The sequence below is a fragment of the Electrophorus electricus genome, chromosome 4 (genome assembly GCF_013358815.1).
Source record: "Electrophorus electricus isolate fEleEle1 chromosome 4, fEleEle1.pri, whole genome shotgun sequence".
Taxonomy (NCBI): Eukaryota; Metazoa; Chordata; class Actinopteri; order Gymnotiformes; family Gymnotidae; genus Electrophorus; species Electrophorus electricus.
The window spans coordinates 23,496,284-23,513,415 of NC_049538.1; the positions used below are offsets into that span (position 1 = coordinate 23,496,284).

The following is a 17,132-nucleotide window of genomic DNA, read 5'->3' on the forward strand; positions in this document are numbered from 1 at the left end:
TGTAAAGCTTATTTGGTGTGTGTGTGTGTGTGTGTGTGTGTGTGTGTGTGTGTGTGTGTGTGTGTGTGTGTGTGTGTGTGTGTGTCTCTATCTGTATGTCTGTTTGTCTTTCTATATGTAGTCTCTCTTTGAGCGGCAGGGGCTTGCTTTTCATGGTGCTCTTCACCCAGAGCTGGGAAAAGCTCACATGCAGCTGCCCAAAAGCATGTCCAGAACCAAGTCCTTTGGTAATAATACATCATTGGAAACATTGTAAACACAAATACATTGTCCACAGAAATGAAGTGAAGAATAGGACCAGTTACAATGTCCAGCAATTCTTTCTGAGACGTTGTCATCATGTCCACAAGCTTGAAGGCATTTGGTGTGCTAAGCACTAACTGGATTCATCTCCTTTTCTGAGAGTATCAGTTTTTATAATATGAGTGGTAAGGAGAGGAGAAGATGTGCTGATGCTGGTCGCAATGCTTCATCTTCTTAGCAGTGTTGACAGTGCAGGCAGAGTTATCCATGCTGCTCTCATTCTGTCTGTGCAGGAGCCACTGAGGAGGACCGTCTGTCTGCCCTGGCAGCGGAGCACAGATTTCCGAGGAGCTCCTCAATGACGGACAGCCTGAGAGACAGCCACAGCATCCCACCTCCTCCCCAGACAGCACCTCCTCCTCCACCCTCACTTTACTACCTGGACACGGGTCCTCCCCCGGCCTTCTGCCCGCCCCCACCTCCCAGCCGCCCTCACGATCCTAGCCGCTCCAGCTTTAAGCCGGGCTCTGAGCCACGACTCCACGCCCTGCCACAGACAATGTCGGCCGAACTGTACGAGCCTCCCCGCCACGCTGCTCACATCGAGCGGCAGAAGAAAGCCCGCTCCATGATCATCCTGCAGGATTCCACCCATCTCCCCGTGGAGCCCACAGACATTCCACGGCCTGGCCCTGCCCTCACTCCGCCCGAGAGGATTAAGCGGAAGGGGCGTGTCATTGACAACCCATATGCCAATGTGGGCCAGTTCAACATTGGTCTTTACACACCGTCACAAAGCAAACCGCAGCGCAGGAAGAGCCCGCTGGTGAAGCAGCTGCAGGTGGAGGAAGCCCAGGAGAGGGCGTCACTGGCGCTGGCCTCGGTCCATGCCCGGGAGCACTCGCCCACCGGGCGGCTGGCAGCCCACCACACCAGCAGGGCTGAGTACTATCAGCAGCATCTGTTGCAGGAGCGTACTCATGCCCAGGCTGAGGGGCTACTGCACAGCAAAGGGCCTTTCGCGGCTGCCATCACCGGCGCCGTCAAGGACCGTGACCGGCGTCTTGATGAGCGGCGGAAATCCACGGTCTTCCTGTCCGTGGGCACCATGGAAAGTAGCTCGGCCCCATCTCTGGATTCCCCCTCACTCACACAGTCGCATTCCGTTGATGAGCGCATGCTCGGCAGTGAACTGGGCCAGCTACCTCCACCCGCCCTGGCACTGAGGCCTGCCCCAGGCGGCACCACCTTCATCCATCCACTGACAGGCAAACCCTTGGACCCCAACTCCCCGCTGGCACTTGCGCTGGCCGCAAGGGAACGGGCCTTAACCTCTCAGAGCCAGTCTCCTTCCAGCAGCCCTGAACCCAGGACTAAACATGGGGCTCTGGGGGGGGTCCTATTCTTGGACACCCAGACCAAAGAGGCTGAGCGCGCCGAGGGTGTGGGGGAGCTCACCTCTCCCACGTTCTCTACTGGAGAAAAGAGGACTTTCACTCCCACCCCCACCAGCAAGATCCAGTGGGGAACACCCACCACTGCTAGGAAAGAATTAGAGGCTGCCGTGGAGCGGAAAGAGGAGAGAAAGGCAGAGGACAAGAAGAGTATGATCATTAGCATAATGGACACATCACAGCAGAAGACTGCTGGGCTTATCATGGTTCATGCCACCAGTAATGGACAGGCGGTGGGACTGGGCCAGGAACGCATCTGCCCGTCTCCCAAAAGCATGCTGTCAGAGAGCCCTAAACCTATGCTGGCTGAAATCAAACGAGCAAAGTCCCCAAGCTCAGAAGTACCTTCTGCTACCACTCCAACCCCTGCCGTGCCATCCACCACCCAGGTTCCTCTGAGTCCCAACTCTGATAAAACCCCCCAACCATCCCCTAGCCCTTCTTCAGATAAAACCTTGGCCCAGGGAAGCTCAGAGGAGGATGTGGAGCCCTACACAGTCACCTTGCCCCCGGCCATGCTGTCCTCTAGTGATGAGGAGACACGGGAGGAACTTCGGAAAATTGGTGTGGTTCCTCCACCAGATGAATTTGCCAATGGTCTCCTGGTGAAGGCGCCAGATGCTACAGTACCTCTTGCTCCACCTTCGGCAGCCAAGCAGGCAGCCCCCTCAGACCCAACCCCGGCCCCTCAAACGGCAGCCGCTGCGGCAGCACAGGCCCCTGCCACCAGCGGCCCGCCAGCAGCCTCAGGGAAGCCATCTGAGCCCCACCTGGGCCCAGAGTCTGCTGCTGACTCCGGGGTGGAGGAGGTGGACACTCGTAGCTCCAGCGATCACCACTTGGAGACCACAAGCACCATCTCCACCGTTTCCAGCATGTCCACACTCTCCTCAGAGAGCGGCGAGGCCACCGACACCTACACCTCCCATGCCGACGGCCAGACCTTCATCCTCGACAAGCCGCCAGTGCCTCCAAAGCCAAAGCTCAAGTCCCAGCTCAGCAAGGGCCCAGTGACGTTCAGGGACCCCCTGCTCAAGCAGTCGTCCGACAGCGAGCTGCTCTCGCAGCAGCACGCAGCTGCACTGGCAGCCGCCACGGGGGCCACTGGCCCGGCAAGACCCCGCTACCTCTTCCAGAGACGCTCGAAGCTGTGGGGGGACCCCATTGAGCCCCGGCCACTTGCAAGCACCAAGGAAGGCAAACCCACTGTGATAAGTGAGCTCAGCTCCAGGCTGCAGCAGCTCAATAAGGACACGCGCTCGCTCGGAGAGGAACCCCTTGGGGGTTCACTCGACCCTGGACGCAAGTCACCTGTCGCCGGTGCAAGGTAAGAGAGGAGCTTACTAGGAGCAACAGTTCAAATTAACACTACTCTTTGAATGTAGAATTACAGTCCTGAAGCAATCCATCTCCAATATAATCCAGGCAGATTTATCCAGTGAAGCAAAAATCACCAAATCAGGTGGTGGTGCAGGTTACCAAATTAGCATTTCTCAATTACCATTATATAAATTAATACTGCTATTAATGGAGGACAAAAGAAAATACTGTCACCGTATGTAGTGTAAATGTTGCTTACTTTGTCTTTCACAATATATTTATGTTCAATATATAAGCAGGCAATATATTTTGGGAGCAGTATCAGATGATTTGCAATCTAACCTTTATAGATTAATTTTAATTTAAATATTTATTTTCTGAAAGCATGTCATATTATAAATGTATAATTGTTGATACAATACAGCATATCTGGCTGTAGACAACTGTCAAGTGATTTAGGTCCCAGCCTAATGATGATTACCTTATTTTAATGGGATTTGGGATTAAAAATTAAAAACACAGATAAAAAGATAGATTTGATATTTGCAGATACTCCACTCTCCCGCACATTTTTATGGATTCTTATGCTCTTTGAATAGAAGCTATTATATTTAATTGAGCAGATGGATTTCCCCCCATAAAGTCTATTTACCATGTAAGTAAACAGAAGATCATACTATTTCCATGTTTCATCATATATAATCCCTCAGGCATGATTTATATATGAACCACTTTTTGAACAAAAATGTACTTGTACTATGTTTTACAGGCAATAAAACAAAAATTCTCTCTGACTAAATCATGACAACTCACAAGCAACCTAAAATTCATAAACATAATTTTGTGATCTCACAATATTTTGTGTAATATGTAATTTTGACCCCTTTCCTAAATTAAATGCAAACAGCCATATGGCACAAAAAAACCCCAGCAATGTTCCCAGCTTTCAAATTGCTGAACGCAGTCTGTCTTGCTTGCCACATTGATGAATCCCTTTCAGATGCTATATGATAGCACTATGCACAAAGTGTAATGCTAGCTCAAGAGCTAGATAAACCTGCTCCCAGAACTGTTCTAATACTGTCAGCATGTGATGCAGGCAATGTTCCATCCAAAGCGAGCATGTTCTGCTGAAGAACAAAGACAGAGCCAGGAAAAGCTGCAGCACTCATTCAAGACCAAGAGTTCTAAAAATTATAAGCAATTATAAAAATAGAGTTCCCTTATATTAAAAGACAGCATCAAATATTTGATCTATATTGCATTTCGTTAGATGCATTTTATCCATATTGCATTGCAACTTAGAGTCTTAAGCCTGAATTGAAAGATGAATTTGAACCTGCTGATGTGAAAAAATGTAATTTGATTTACAGATGGCAACAGGTATTATTATTTTAAAGGACAGTTATTCTTGTTTAATTCTTGATTGGCAGCAGTCGTGTTTTAGGTTTCTGTGATATGTCCTTGGCTGTTGTACTCTTCTTGTAGTGCTTTAGTCTCCCATTGTTCATCTCACACAGTTCCATTGGAGTGGACTCTTAAAGCTACCTCAACCTCCTTACAAGCAGGGCGTGCTATGACCAGACCTGGTGCTCTGCCACATGTAGTCTGTAACAGTCACAAAATTCAGGCTTGACGTTTAATGCTAATGGTCGTTAATGATATACAGATGTATTCAAATATTAGTATCAGCAACTGAGCTGGCATTTAGTGATGTTAGATCAGAATTGCTATGACTCATCCATTTTGTCACTAAGGCAACACTGCTTGCCTTAAAAGCAGGTGCACTCCAAAAATTAACATGTGAATTCATAAGTACAGAAAAACAGTCCTATTATAAGCAGGATGAGCAGTTATAAGAAGATTATATAATAATCTTAACATTTTGTAGATACAGTATTAATGTGCAAATTGTACCATGCTTTGTACAGTATATGGACAAGAATGGTACACAGATATCGATTCATTCTTAATCACCAGATAATTTACAAATATATAGTCTTTAATCATATCCTGCTCTAGGAGATATTAAAGCATAATGTTCAAATTGCTTTGTTTCATTGAGAAGTGTGGAGCTTCAGCAGTATGTCAACGCTCAAGGCTTGCTGGTAAGTAAAGGAGACTTGCTGGTCCCTTAGCTGAGACGTAGAGCCTATAGATCATCAGTGTAGGAATGTAAGAGGGACTTGGCATGGCTGGTCCACTGTAGAGTCTTATCTTGCAGCAATAAAAGTAGTTATTTTCAGGCACAATGGTCAGTAGTAAAATATTTTCTGTTCTTGCTTTTATTGTTAAAAAAAAAAATGTTCTTTTCTTCTGATATCCTGAAATACAGCTGAAGCCCTTTATATTTCTACAGATCTGACAAGAACATGGAAGAGAGTAAACCTTAGCTTAGGGTAAATCAAACACCATTCCTATTATTTACTCATCTGACATAAGTTATCTACTAATCCCACATTAAAGGAACAGCCTCTGCTGACACTTTGATTTTAGTAATCATATTTCCCAGGTCATCTGTTGCCTTGTCTCCCCGGCTACTCCCTAAACAGTTTGCCTCTCATCAGATTTGTCATATCCCATATCTAACCAGGATTGTGTTCTACATGAGATTAAAAGTGTGTTCTCTTTTTCATTGTGTTGATATAATTTTCCACCCTTCCCCTTTGTGTTTTGTAGGGGATAGTTATTGTGGCCTTGTCTTTGCTCTGGGGTGTTCACATGGTGACAGAAGGCCTGGAGGCATGCAATATCTCACCCTTTGATTTTTCACTCGGGTTGTTTTCAGACTTTAATATTTACATCTCCTCAATCTGTCTCACTCATCAGTATTATTACAATATCAGATATGTGTGTGACATCACAGAGGACCAGCAGTGTGTGGGTAAAGAATATGATGTCACTGAAGATATGGTGAAGGTGGCCTCACCTCCTTGTCAGCATCGATCATTTCCTCTATGGTTCTCATTCATTCATGCCTCATCTAGTGCTTGCTCACAGCTTGGGATGTAGGTTCATGCTAAACTCCAGCCTGCTATGCTTTGGACCATTCCCAACATTCACTGCTCCAGCTTCTGTCTGGGAATAAGGTTACTCTCTGTAATATACATTTGTGCATTTATTTCTTTTTATGCTTTTAAGTTCTCTTTTTCCCTTTATTTGCAGTTATGACACCTGACCCTAGACTTAGACATACAGTATATAGTACTGTATATAATGCTGTCCAGGGCCAGCTGTTGATTTGTCACAATTTTTTGTTTTGGTTAACATTGTTGATGTGAAGTGCCTGTCTATTTCTACTCTCTCATGAACTGATGCTAACCAACCGCTCTTTGTTTGTCATTGCCTCTCACTTTCTTATTGTCTCTTTCTTTCTTTCTCCGTCTCTCTGTGCTCGCTCTCTCCCTCTCTCCCTTTCTGCATGCCACGCTGCTCTGTGTAGAGCTGAATCTGAGGCTAAGCCCCGGAGGGCAGGGCACCTGTGTAAGTGCGCATGCATCATCTCATCTCCCTCCCTTCTCTAGCCCTACCCTTTTCTTCAGACAAGCCATGTTTCTCAGCCCATGCTCTTACTAACCTCCGCCCGCACACTCGTGCCCCGCCTATCTGCATCTCACTGGCTTCTCATGTCACTTGAGTCGTCATGTTAGCTTCTGTACTCACCGTTAAATTTAAGCCTTAGTGGTTCCCAGCACCACCTCTTTGGTCCTTCAAACTAATTGGAGGGCTAGGGAAGTCTCAGCAAAACAGAAACTAGGATTTAAGATTGAGATTTTCATGGCTAAATGAAAGTGCACTTGCAGCAATCAGGTGGTCATTGCTAAAATAGACAAATGGTTCATGAATGACTGACTGAGTGTTGTGATTAGTCATCAGTGGGAAAAATTCAATGTGTGACAAGTAGTCACTTCATACACTATACATATAAATATATATATATAAATATATATATAAATATATATATATATATATATATATATATATATATATATATATATATATATATATATATATATATATATATATTACATTTCAGTCATTTGCAGGTTGAGCTTTCCATCCACCTTCTCCTTGTTTTGGTCTCGGTGTGTAGGCTTCATTTCTTAGTCAAACAGGTCTGTGGGCTTCTCACATTATGCATGTCACTCTGCCTGATATTTTATTTTCACTTTTCTACACATACTCCCATGAAGCAAATTAACCAACAAATATTCCCTTTTCAACACTTTATTGAGAAGTAGAGAAGACAAGATATAATTGTCCAATAGGACCAATATTTCAGTCTAGGGACTATCTTACTCCTATCTTTTAGAAAAAGGACTGTTTTCACAATTATAAGTAGCAACTGTTACTGCATCTTACTTACTAGATGAGAATGTCCACATTCTTGCTTGTAATGATCTTCTAAAGTAGTTTGCTTTCAAGTGTTGTTTGGGATAGTGGGAGGTGATGCTCTAGGCATACTGAGGAGCCTAAACTACATTTCTAGAAGGTGGAGATTCTTCACCCTATGTTAGAATATTTTTAGGATTTTGCTGGGTATTGTTTTTTTTGTTTTTTGTTTTTTTCTTAAATCTTCTTAAATTACAAACATTCATCTGGTCAGTCTGCATAGCCATTCTCTTCGCTCCAGCAAGGCTCTAGGGCACACTGGCTTGTGTTCTGGCTAAATACATTAAGTAAATATCTCACTAACATATTGTTATTGCATTTACCATATCTCTAGCCCACTAAATTACCTCTGTTGACTCTGTTGATCATGAGTGCTAAACCTTGCAGGAAAGAGCCACTATAAAACAGAATAGAATAGAATAGATTAATTTGGCTCTTTCCTGTGTTACTATATAGAAACTTAATTCTTCTTTCACTTTTTCCTCCTCTGTTTTCCTTTCCATTGCTCTTCTCTGTATTTCTTTCTCTTTCTCTCTTAGACTCTTCAGCAGTCTAGGCGAGCTCCACACCATCTCTCAGAGAAGCTACGGCACCACCTACACTATCCGGCCGGGTAGCCGTTATCCAGTGACCCGTCGAACACCCAGCCCTAGCTCTGGTTCCCCAGACCGCTCGGACCCACTCGGACCCATCCGGGGCTTTGGCCTGGCCACCTCCCCCACCACACCCCCTACCATCCTCAAATCCTCCAGCCTCAGCCTGCCCCATGAGCCAAAAGAGGTGCGCTTCGTCATGAGGAGCTCCAGCGCCAGAAGCCGCTCTCCTTCGCCCGCTCCCTCCCCTGGCCTGCCCACCCCACTTCTGACACTGCGTCCATTCCACCAGAAACCTCTCCACCTGTGGAACAAGTATGACGTGGGTGACTGGCTGGCCAGTATTAACCTAGCTGAACACCGTGAGCGATTCCAGGAGCACGAGATTGAGGGCTCGCACCTTCCTGCCCTCACTAAGGATGACTTCGCTGAGCTGGGTGTGACACGTGTTGGACATCGAATGAACATCGAGCGGGCCCTGAAACAGCTGCTGGAGAGTTGACCCTTCACCCCACTCTGTCTGTAGCTAGTCTCACCAGAGAAAGGGTTTTGTTGTTGTTTTGTTTTTGTTTTTTTGTTTGTTTGGGGGTTTTTGGCCAGATTTTTAAATCTTTTTTTGTGTGTGGTTTTGTGGTTCTGAAGTAATATATAATCCCTGAATCATTTTAGTGATTCGAGGAACATAATCCCCACCTCTTTGGTAGCAATCTGGGCCCAATAATTCCCATCTCACTACCAGCAGCAGGTTTGACAGGTTCTGCATATTTAAGTGGGGCTGTAAGTTGCATGAATACCATGTAGAATACGCTGTCAGTAAAGGTTTGACTTGCATAACTGGACATGAATATCACCCTCTCCTCCCTGTTTCCCCCTCTTTTGGTTCCCTATTGCTATCTGCTGCATAGGGTTCTCCCATCTGTTTGAAAAAAGGAGGAAGAGGGGAGTTCAATTGCCTTTCAGAATATTTTTTAGGAGTGGAAGAGAAGAGTCAGTTTGGCTGGGTCATTTCTACCTGCCCCAGTCCCATTCTGGCTGAGGGACGTAATATATCTGGAGAATGTTAAACCAACACTAGTGGCTTTTTCATAATCAGACCTTTCCTTTGGTGTTCCAAAGGGAATGTGACACTAGATAGGAAATCTCAATGTATTTACATAGTTTTGAAAAAGGAGAGAGACAAAGAAAAGACAAGATGAACTGTGCAAAACTGCACTGGTCTCTCTCCTGTAGATGATGTTTATTCCATCAATAAATTACTCATTTTTACCAATTATATACATATATATTTGACAGAAAAGTATATAGATATATGAATATAACATTTTGTCAAAAATATAAAACTTATATATGGTATTCTATATAAAGACAAAAAACACTGTTGGAAATGTTTTTTTTTTTTCCTAATGGTCATCCTTTTATGGACTGTAGCATGAAACGTCACATCACCAGGTATGGCAGGTATCAGATTTGTTAACAGTGCATTGTACCATTCTCTCTTTTTATTTGCTTTATTCTATGGGTTTATTATTATTTAACGAAACCTGGTCTTCCACCTACAAATAGGGCGTCCCACAGTGGAGGCTGTGTTTGACTGATTCCCTCTCTATCACACACACAAACACATATTACAAAGTGCTTGGCATCGCATAACCTCAGTGACACTGTCAACAAATCATCTACTTGCACACCCACACACATTAAAACTTCCATATCAAATTTTGCCCAATGTCTAAACCATCATCTTCAAATTTAATTTGGTGAAAAATAAGACATGCGCTATGCAATAACAGAGTGCATGTGTGTTTGCGTGTATTGTGATGGAGCCACTGTGGGACAAGCAACATCTTTTCCATACGTAGTAGTTCAGCTGCATGTTACATGTTATTAAGATATCACAAAAGAAAGCAAAAGACAGAATCTATAATTGTAAGAGATTTTCTGAGCCACTACACAGGGGCTAATGTGGCTCAGGGCCTCTTCAGCTCGGAGCTCGAAGCACTGAAGCATCTGGACAGTTAATTTGAGCTTATTTATTTGTTTGTTTATTGGTAACTCAATCATAGGAAGATTTTGTAGCTTGTGAAATATAATGCTTAGAATAATTTTTATTAACTTAGTTTGAATTTTACAATAAACATTAAGCTGAAATAACTGTCCTTTCAAAACATACAACTGTATATATGGACAAATTACAAATTATTTGCTTTTTATATCAATCATAAGCAATGTATATATGATAGTTTTCATATAAATTTTTAAAAATCATAATCTATATATATATATATATATATATATATATATATATATGAATGTTTGGCATATATGCATAGTTAACCACCTGTCGAAAAAGGTGAAAAGATTTTATTCTTTGTATGGACCGAGTTTGGGGATGATTTGCACAAACCAAGGTGCTAGCATTCAAGCCATCCATCCTCACTTCCATCGCACAATCCTCCCTCCAGGAAAGCCCACCTGATATCTATTTAATTCAAATTATCATTAATTCACACATGCATACACAGGAGCAAATCTCTTTATAGCAGTAATCCATTTGCTTCATACATCTGGTGTTATAAAATGCAAGTGTAAGAAAGAAAAAAAATGGATTTGGAAGCAAGAAAGATCAGAGAAAAATGTCTGAATATGAACTGACATTCAGATGCTGTCAGAAAATGGACAATTGCTAACCAAGCCACATAAACACCAACGGTCATCTCTGCATACTGATAGTGAATGCAGACATGGACAGATATGGACAGCCAAGGACAACCAGGAATCAGTATATATTTCTGATGAAGCATTTAAAGCCAGTGCACCAGGAAAGAACACTGTTATGAAGCCCCTACCCTGGTGGCTGTAGTATTTAAGAATTAGCACATTCCAGCTCTCTGGCTGAGACCAGGGCCATCCTGCTGCACTATGCCCTTCTGGCTGATAGGTCTGAATGAGGGCAGGCTTCATTACCATCACATTAGACCAAGCTCCAGTTCCAAAGTACACTCATTTCATTTCGTTACTTTGGAGTGACCTTTGATGAGATCAAGACTGGAGGAACCTCAAGGTTTTTCTTTTAAAATGTAATGGGAGTGTGCATTATCTGAAAGTATTCTAATGGGGGCAATGGGGATAACAAAATTTATTCATCAACTCCCCTACAAAACTTCCTCCAATGATTAATTAAATCTTGTGCAGAATTCCCCAAAGTGAGAATATTGTGGGATGAAGTGAGGACTATATGAAATCACAGACCTAAGATTTCTAAAACACTTACTTTATTCAACTGATAAGGCCACGTGTTAGAACGGTCACAGAGTAAAATCTCTGCACTGATTTAGAATTAGGACCCTTATAAAACTGTGATTTACATTCATGTATTTCACTACAGACCATCATTTTGCTCACCATCTCAAACCCAAGAATTTAAAATAGGTATTAAAAGTTGCTATTAGATTAAACTTAATCCTGAAATTCACTCTCTTCTCAAATCATTTTTGGTTCAGTATTGTAAACTGGATATGATTAACCAGTTTCTAGATTTAATTCATTATATTGGTTGTGTCCATATTGTCTAAATTAGTGTACCTTATTGTACACACACCAGATGCATGGATGATAAAGGGTTGTCTTTTGTATAGGGGACCTTCTTAAGAGAAAGAAACATAAATGTGACTAAGGTAATTCTGCTCAGCTCTGGATTTTACAGACTTTTCTAAGACCTTGAGCTGTAGTCACCATCAGTATCCTTTCTGACTCCCTTGGTCTGCCATATTCATATTTCACCTCTCATCCCCGCTCCATACTCAGTACTATTTATTTTTGTGCTTGTGTCTGTATGGAGTGATTAGTAAATAAAAGTAAAAGACAAAAAGAAAAAAAAGAACAATGTGCCAAAAAAGTAGTTTTTAGCCTTTCTTTGACACTAGTTCTGCTGAGATCTAAAGCTGTTAGAAACAGCACTGTGGTGCCACCTCCTGGAAATCTTGAGAAATCCAGACTACATCTCTCATTATCCACTACTGCACAGTTTTTTTGTTTTTTTATTTCCAGGTTAAAGTCAAGACACGTTTTAGGTTTTGTAAAGTACTACACTAACTGACCTGTTTGGGTTTTTTGTTTTTTTTTAGCTTTTCATGGATGTTTCTTTTATGCTTTTATCAGTCTTTGTTTTGGCCAAACTGCAATGAGCTTTTGAGTGAGTGACTGCATTTGATAATGTCATCTTCCCCCCTTCCTCTTCAGTGATGCAGTTAAGACATATGCTTTGCTTCCTTAAAAAAAGAAGAAAAGTAAATCTGAAGATGATTCCTCGTGACTTAACCATACTTAACAAAAATGGTTGGGGGAAATGTGAAATAAAACGCATCATTCACATTACAAACCTCTGTAGAGTTGTCACTCGTTTCCTGACCAACAAAAGCACAATAAAAATGGTAAGAAATGCAGTGCCCCAAGGGTTATCATTGTTTTCTGATAGTTTGTTTTTTAGTGTATCTATGAAACAAGGGTACAAGATTTCTGTTAGTGTGAGACCTGGGTTACAGAGTATTGAACATTACACTGCTGAATGCAGCTGAGGAAGAAAAAAATCAAATGCATCACTTTAAACACTAACTTTACTGACTGAACTAGTCTTGCCATGTCCCATCTGATTATGTAGCATAAGCATATGAACAGCCTTGATTTCTTGCTATAATGAGCCTATAGCCAACAGAGCTAGACAGAAAATATTCAAGAACTGAACAGCAAGTGTTAATTGAAGCACATACATTCAGGAACACCAAAAACTCAAGCAGCCAGAATGAGTGGGTTTCTATTCTAGCATACAGTACATTTACATGCAGGCTAAACATTTCCATTTTAGACCACTTATATGGAAGCTTCTTCAGAGAAATGATATAGCATTTCTGCAACACAGAAAAATGTGTCCTCGTCACAGCTGGTGCAAACTGATAAGATGGTCATCAATATAACAATTGAGGTAAAGCACTAGACACACAAATTTAAAAAGTTCTTCAAGTACCTTTTGCAAATACCTGACAAGGAGAAAACTTTCAAATGGGAAAGAATTGACCTCTACCTATTTGCATACACCCATACATGGTGTTAGTTTACATGATGGTCGCCACCTCTTGTTCCTTAGGATGTAAGGATCTTCAAGAAACTGACTTCTATGTGAAATACCAACACACCATTGACCTTAAATTATCTGTCTAGCAGTTTTATACAATTTCGAGTAAAAAATGTTCTACATTCAATAAATAAAAGCTTGACACAATTTGTATTGAATGCTTTAAATTCTACTTCATACATAATCTCAATGTAGTACATCGTGGGGTTTATTAATGGTGTGAGGTAGATCTTCATCCTTAGTGGTTTCATTTTGTTGGGATAAATTCCTGAACTCTCCAGGGCAGTTAATGAGCAGCAATGATTTTAACAGCACTGTGATCCCAAAACCAGAGTCTGTCGATACAACATAAGTTACCACCGCATAAAGCAAAAGATGGTGATCAGACCAAATCTGTTTTTCCCTCATTAGGTTTCTCCCCTTTGTCAGAAGAGTCTTCTTTGCTCTCCAGTTCAAAATTCTGCAATGAAGAAACACCAAATATGAATCAATCACTACATAAAGCACATCGGTAGTCTTTCAGAAATATAACACACACACACACCTCAAGTTCTCTCATGACCTCATCCATGAAGTCACTGGAGTTTTTCTTGTAAGACAAGGCCATATTAATGGAATCTTTAAAAACCTGAAAACAAATGTAATCCCATTAGCGTTAATGTATTAAAACATAGATAGGACTTTATTAATTAGATTAAATCGAATAAGTTTAACATTAAAGAAGACTAGCACAACATAAACATTCCTCCTCAAAATCAAATCTGGATGAACAGAATGCCAAGGACAATAAAAATCTATTTACTGCATAATAATGTACACATGATCATTGCAATTTTGAACAAGACTTTGCATGAAACATCTTTTTGAAAGCTTTGTTGTTTAAATGCTATGACTCAATTTCAAGGAAATAAAGTCTAAGAAAAGTGGTCATTAATGCCACAACAAACTGCCATTATAACAAAATGGCTCCCAAGCAGCTCAGTGGTCTAAGATCAGTTCACAGGAATGCCAAAGCCATCCCCAACAAGGAGATGAGGAAAGCACAACTGGCCTCGCTGTCTGTGTGACTTGGATGGCTTCCCCCAACATGGCATTGGAACCAACCAATCTGGGCAACCGCCTGCCAGAGTGGGTGTAGCTGGTGGTTGGCGCGTTCCTCCAAGCATGTTGAGCCATCCAGCAATGCTGTACTGGTGGCAAGCAAAGATGGCAGGCTACATGTGTATTGGAGGAAGCATGTACTAGCCTTCACCCTCCCTATTTGGTGTTGTCATGTGATGACGGACAGAATTAGTTAGCTAGTAGGTGGCATTAGACACCCTGGGAGAAAACTGGGGTAAAAATAAAACAGATGTTTAAACTCTTTAATCCCACCTTGACCACATTGGTACCATCAGCAGCAGATACAAAGTAAAAAGGTAGTCCTTGCTTCTTTGCAAAGTTAAAGCTCTTCTGTGTCACCCTCATGTCAGCTTTTGGAGGGAAAAAGCAGATGGTTGTGAAAGAAAAACAAAATAACAGCAAAGAGACAAATTAGCATGACAAAAATTCAAGGATGGCCTTACCATCTATTTTGTTAGCCACCACTAGACATGGAATTTCTGGTCTGTATTCTCGCAGTTCTTTATACCAGTTGGAAAGACTCTTATACGTTACTTTCCTCTGGACATCAAAAACCTACGTAAAATATTGACAAAAATAAATCTTGAACAAAGCAGTATGAATACATTTTGCAGTTGTTGAGGCTTGGATATAAACTGTCAAATTCATCAGTGGGCAGTAAAAATAATTTAAATATGACCTGACAAAAATGTTATTAAACTGACTGTCGTTTCTATCACTATGTTGATTCTGATTCACAAGAGCTGACTGAGATTTTGAAAGCAATTTACCATGATACAAGCATGTGCTTTATGGTAGTAAGAAGGGTGCATGCTCTGAAATCGCTCCTGGCCAGCTGTGTCCCAGAAATCTGTTATGTAAACAATTTAAGCACATGCACAACCAGTTGAACCCACAAAGACACTTAAATTAACCTGATAAAGTTTTAAGTTCTTCTGTTTCTTTTGCATACATTACAGATAGACACACATAAAAATAAATAAATAAAATCCCACAATGCCCCAAATTCTATTGTGGATCTGAAAAAAAAAAGATGTTACCTCTTAAATGTCTTCTTATACTTATTAACCTTAAGGCATATTACTCCGTAATTCGATAATTATGCTATTGAGAACTGTCTACTATCCACACAAAGTTACAAAATTAGAAATTGAGAGTTGGGAGTTTGGGGTTTAAGGAATGTTGCACAACAATTTGAAACGCTCTGAATGATGAAATAAACAAACAAACAAACAAAAACATCAACAACAACAACAAAAACTTTCCAACTCACTGTAGTTAAAATCTGATATGTTCTGGTTGCTGATCAAAACAAAGCAAGTTAGGCCATATTATTCTTCACATTCTTTATTACGTAAATACTAGACGTTTTGCTCACAACAATGACGAACATTATTGTTACACTTACCAACTAGAACAGGCTTCCCATTGATGGTGGTTGTATATTTGTACAAAGTCAGGGCATAGGTTGACAGCTGCTGCGGTCGACTGACAGATAGGATAAGAAACCAGCAGCCATCCGTATAATACGCTTTAGCCAAAAAAGAAAAAAAAAAAAAAAAGATTAAATAATGCTGCTAAAATGTTTAGAAATTTCGGTTAAAGGATACTATCCATCCAAAAGGAATCTTTCCATTAACCTGAAACAGAAAATACATGAAAGTGCAACCATGAAGCGTTAATTTAAATATTCTTATAAGATAGCTACTGTAGTTAGCCAAGTCAAATTGTAAATTCTTTATAAAATCGAACAATGATATTAAAACATGTCAATATCGGGTAGCTGCAGAAGCTTCATACATAGCGTTAGTTTATATGGCTAGCTAACAAGGATAGCAAGGCCTAACAAGACAGTGAGTACGAACTGTCACGGTCCACAATATCGTGGCTAACTTACTTAGATTTCCCAACTGCACTGTCCCCGAGACAGATTATTTTCACCTGTTCATCGGAATCGTATTTTTCCTGCTCCAACTCAGGAATACTGTTTCCATCCCCTGCCATTCTCTAAAAACAACCCGTCAGAGTATACTTACTAAGTAGCTAACCTAACTAACCTAGCTAGCTAGCAACTTTGATTAAAAACAACAGAAAATCAGTCAACAGTCAGTGACACTAGTATATAACTATCTAACTGTATATCAAACTCATACGTTTTTCATTTTGCAAAAAGGTCTGGTGATGTAATTAGCTAAGCAGCTAATTTAGCTAGGTTAGCTATCTGATAATTTCGGCGAGACTAGTTAGCGTTAGCTAACTAGCTAGCTATGCTCACATTAATGACGCGTGTCCGATAAACCTCAACATTAAGACATCTTCCAGAGCTTTACTCACTGGCTAGCAAACAGGGAACGTCTTACTTGTGCTTATTAATGGTAATACATATTTCCTCCTGTAACCAGCTAGCTATCAGTACGCTTATAATACAACTGGCCGTTCCTACGCAACGAGACGCTTACTGGAGCGAGCAGAAATATTAAGTCGTCCGGGTGCCCTCTAGTGGATCACAACCAGGCTACACTCTTTTAATGCCTGTATAAAATCCTATCATGCCAGTTGCCTCTATGTTTAGCTCCTTTCTCGTAGTCTAGACCCTTCAAGTGTCCTCTTCTAAGTCATGTTTCACCCCTGCTCTCGCAGACTCATGGGATGTAGCTGCCATGAGTTGCTAGCCCACGACAGGCCCCCCTGGGGTCTATTCCCCTTTGTCAGCTGTCTCTCCAAGCTGCCACAAGGTCTTTCCCCAGTTTTCAGCTGCCCTGTTAACAGCAGTCACAATGTAAAGTAGATAAGTAATTGTACCTATATACAGGATAGGATGTATAATATCCTATAAAATATTGAGAAGAGAGTCCAAAATTCACTTAATCTTAACATGCC

The 17,132-nt window shown here is 41.5% G+C and overlaps 2 protein-coding genes across 14 annotated transcripts in view; one reads left to right on the forward strand and one right to left on the reverse strand.

The window, feature by feature from the left end:
• Nucleotides 1–10,240, forward strand: part of shank3a (SH3 and multiple ankyrin repeat domains 3a) — a 159,601-nt gene extending 149,361 nt beyond the window's left edge. For 4 of the 9 annotated variants that reach the window (XM_027015131.2, XM_035525315.1, XM_035525320.1 and 1 more), the window contains 3 exons: nt 122–227; nt 537–3,024; nt 7,949–10,240. In XM_027015131.2, coding sequence (XP_026870932.2) covers nt 122–227; nt 537–3,024; nt 7,949–8,504 — 3,150 coding nt within the window. In that variant the 3' untranslated portion in view covers nt 8,505–10,240. Of the gene's footprint in view, nt 1–121; nt 228–536; nt 3,025–5,085; nt 5,417–6,459; nt 6,501–7,948 lie in introns of all 9 variants that reach the window. The other 5 variants (XR_004775895.1, XR_004775894.1, XM_035525317.1 and 2 more) reach the window with 5 other exon arrangements.
• A 1,523-nt stretch (nt 10,241–11,763) lies between these two features.
• Nucleotides 11,764–16,700, reverse strand: rabl2 (RAB, member of RAS oncogene family-like 2). Of its 5 annotated transcripts, none has more exons than XM_027015149.2 (9): nt 16,587–16,700; nt 16,150–16,259; nt 15,863–15,892; nt 15,661–15,740; nt 15,023–15,102; nt 14,696–14,807; nt 14,505–14,602; nt 13,675–13,758; nt 11,764–13,590 (listed from the first exon to the last, which is right to left on the reverse strand). In XM_027015149.2, the coding sequence occupies exons 2-9, from the start codon at nt 16,254–16,256 to the stop codon at nt 13,513–13,515; spliced, it is 669 nt and encodes a 222-aa protein (XP_026870950.1). In that variant the 5' UTR covers nt 16,257–16,259; nt 16,587–16,700; the 3' UTR covers nt 11,764–13,512. The 5 variants fall into 5 exon arrangements, with proteins under 5 accessions (XP_026870950.1, XP_026870949.1, XP_026870951.1 ...); XM_027015148.2 differs by having other exon boundaries at nt 16,528–16,700; XM_027015150.2 differs by having other exon boundaries at nt 16,613–16,687.
• Nucleotides 16,701–17,132: the final 432 nt, after the last annotated feature.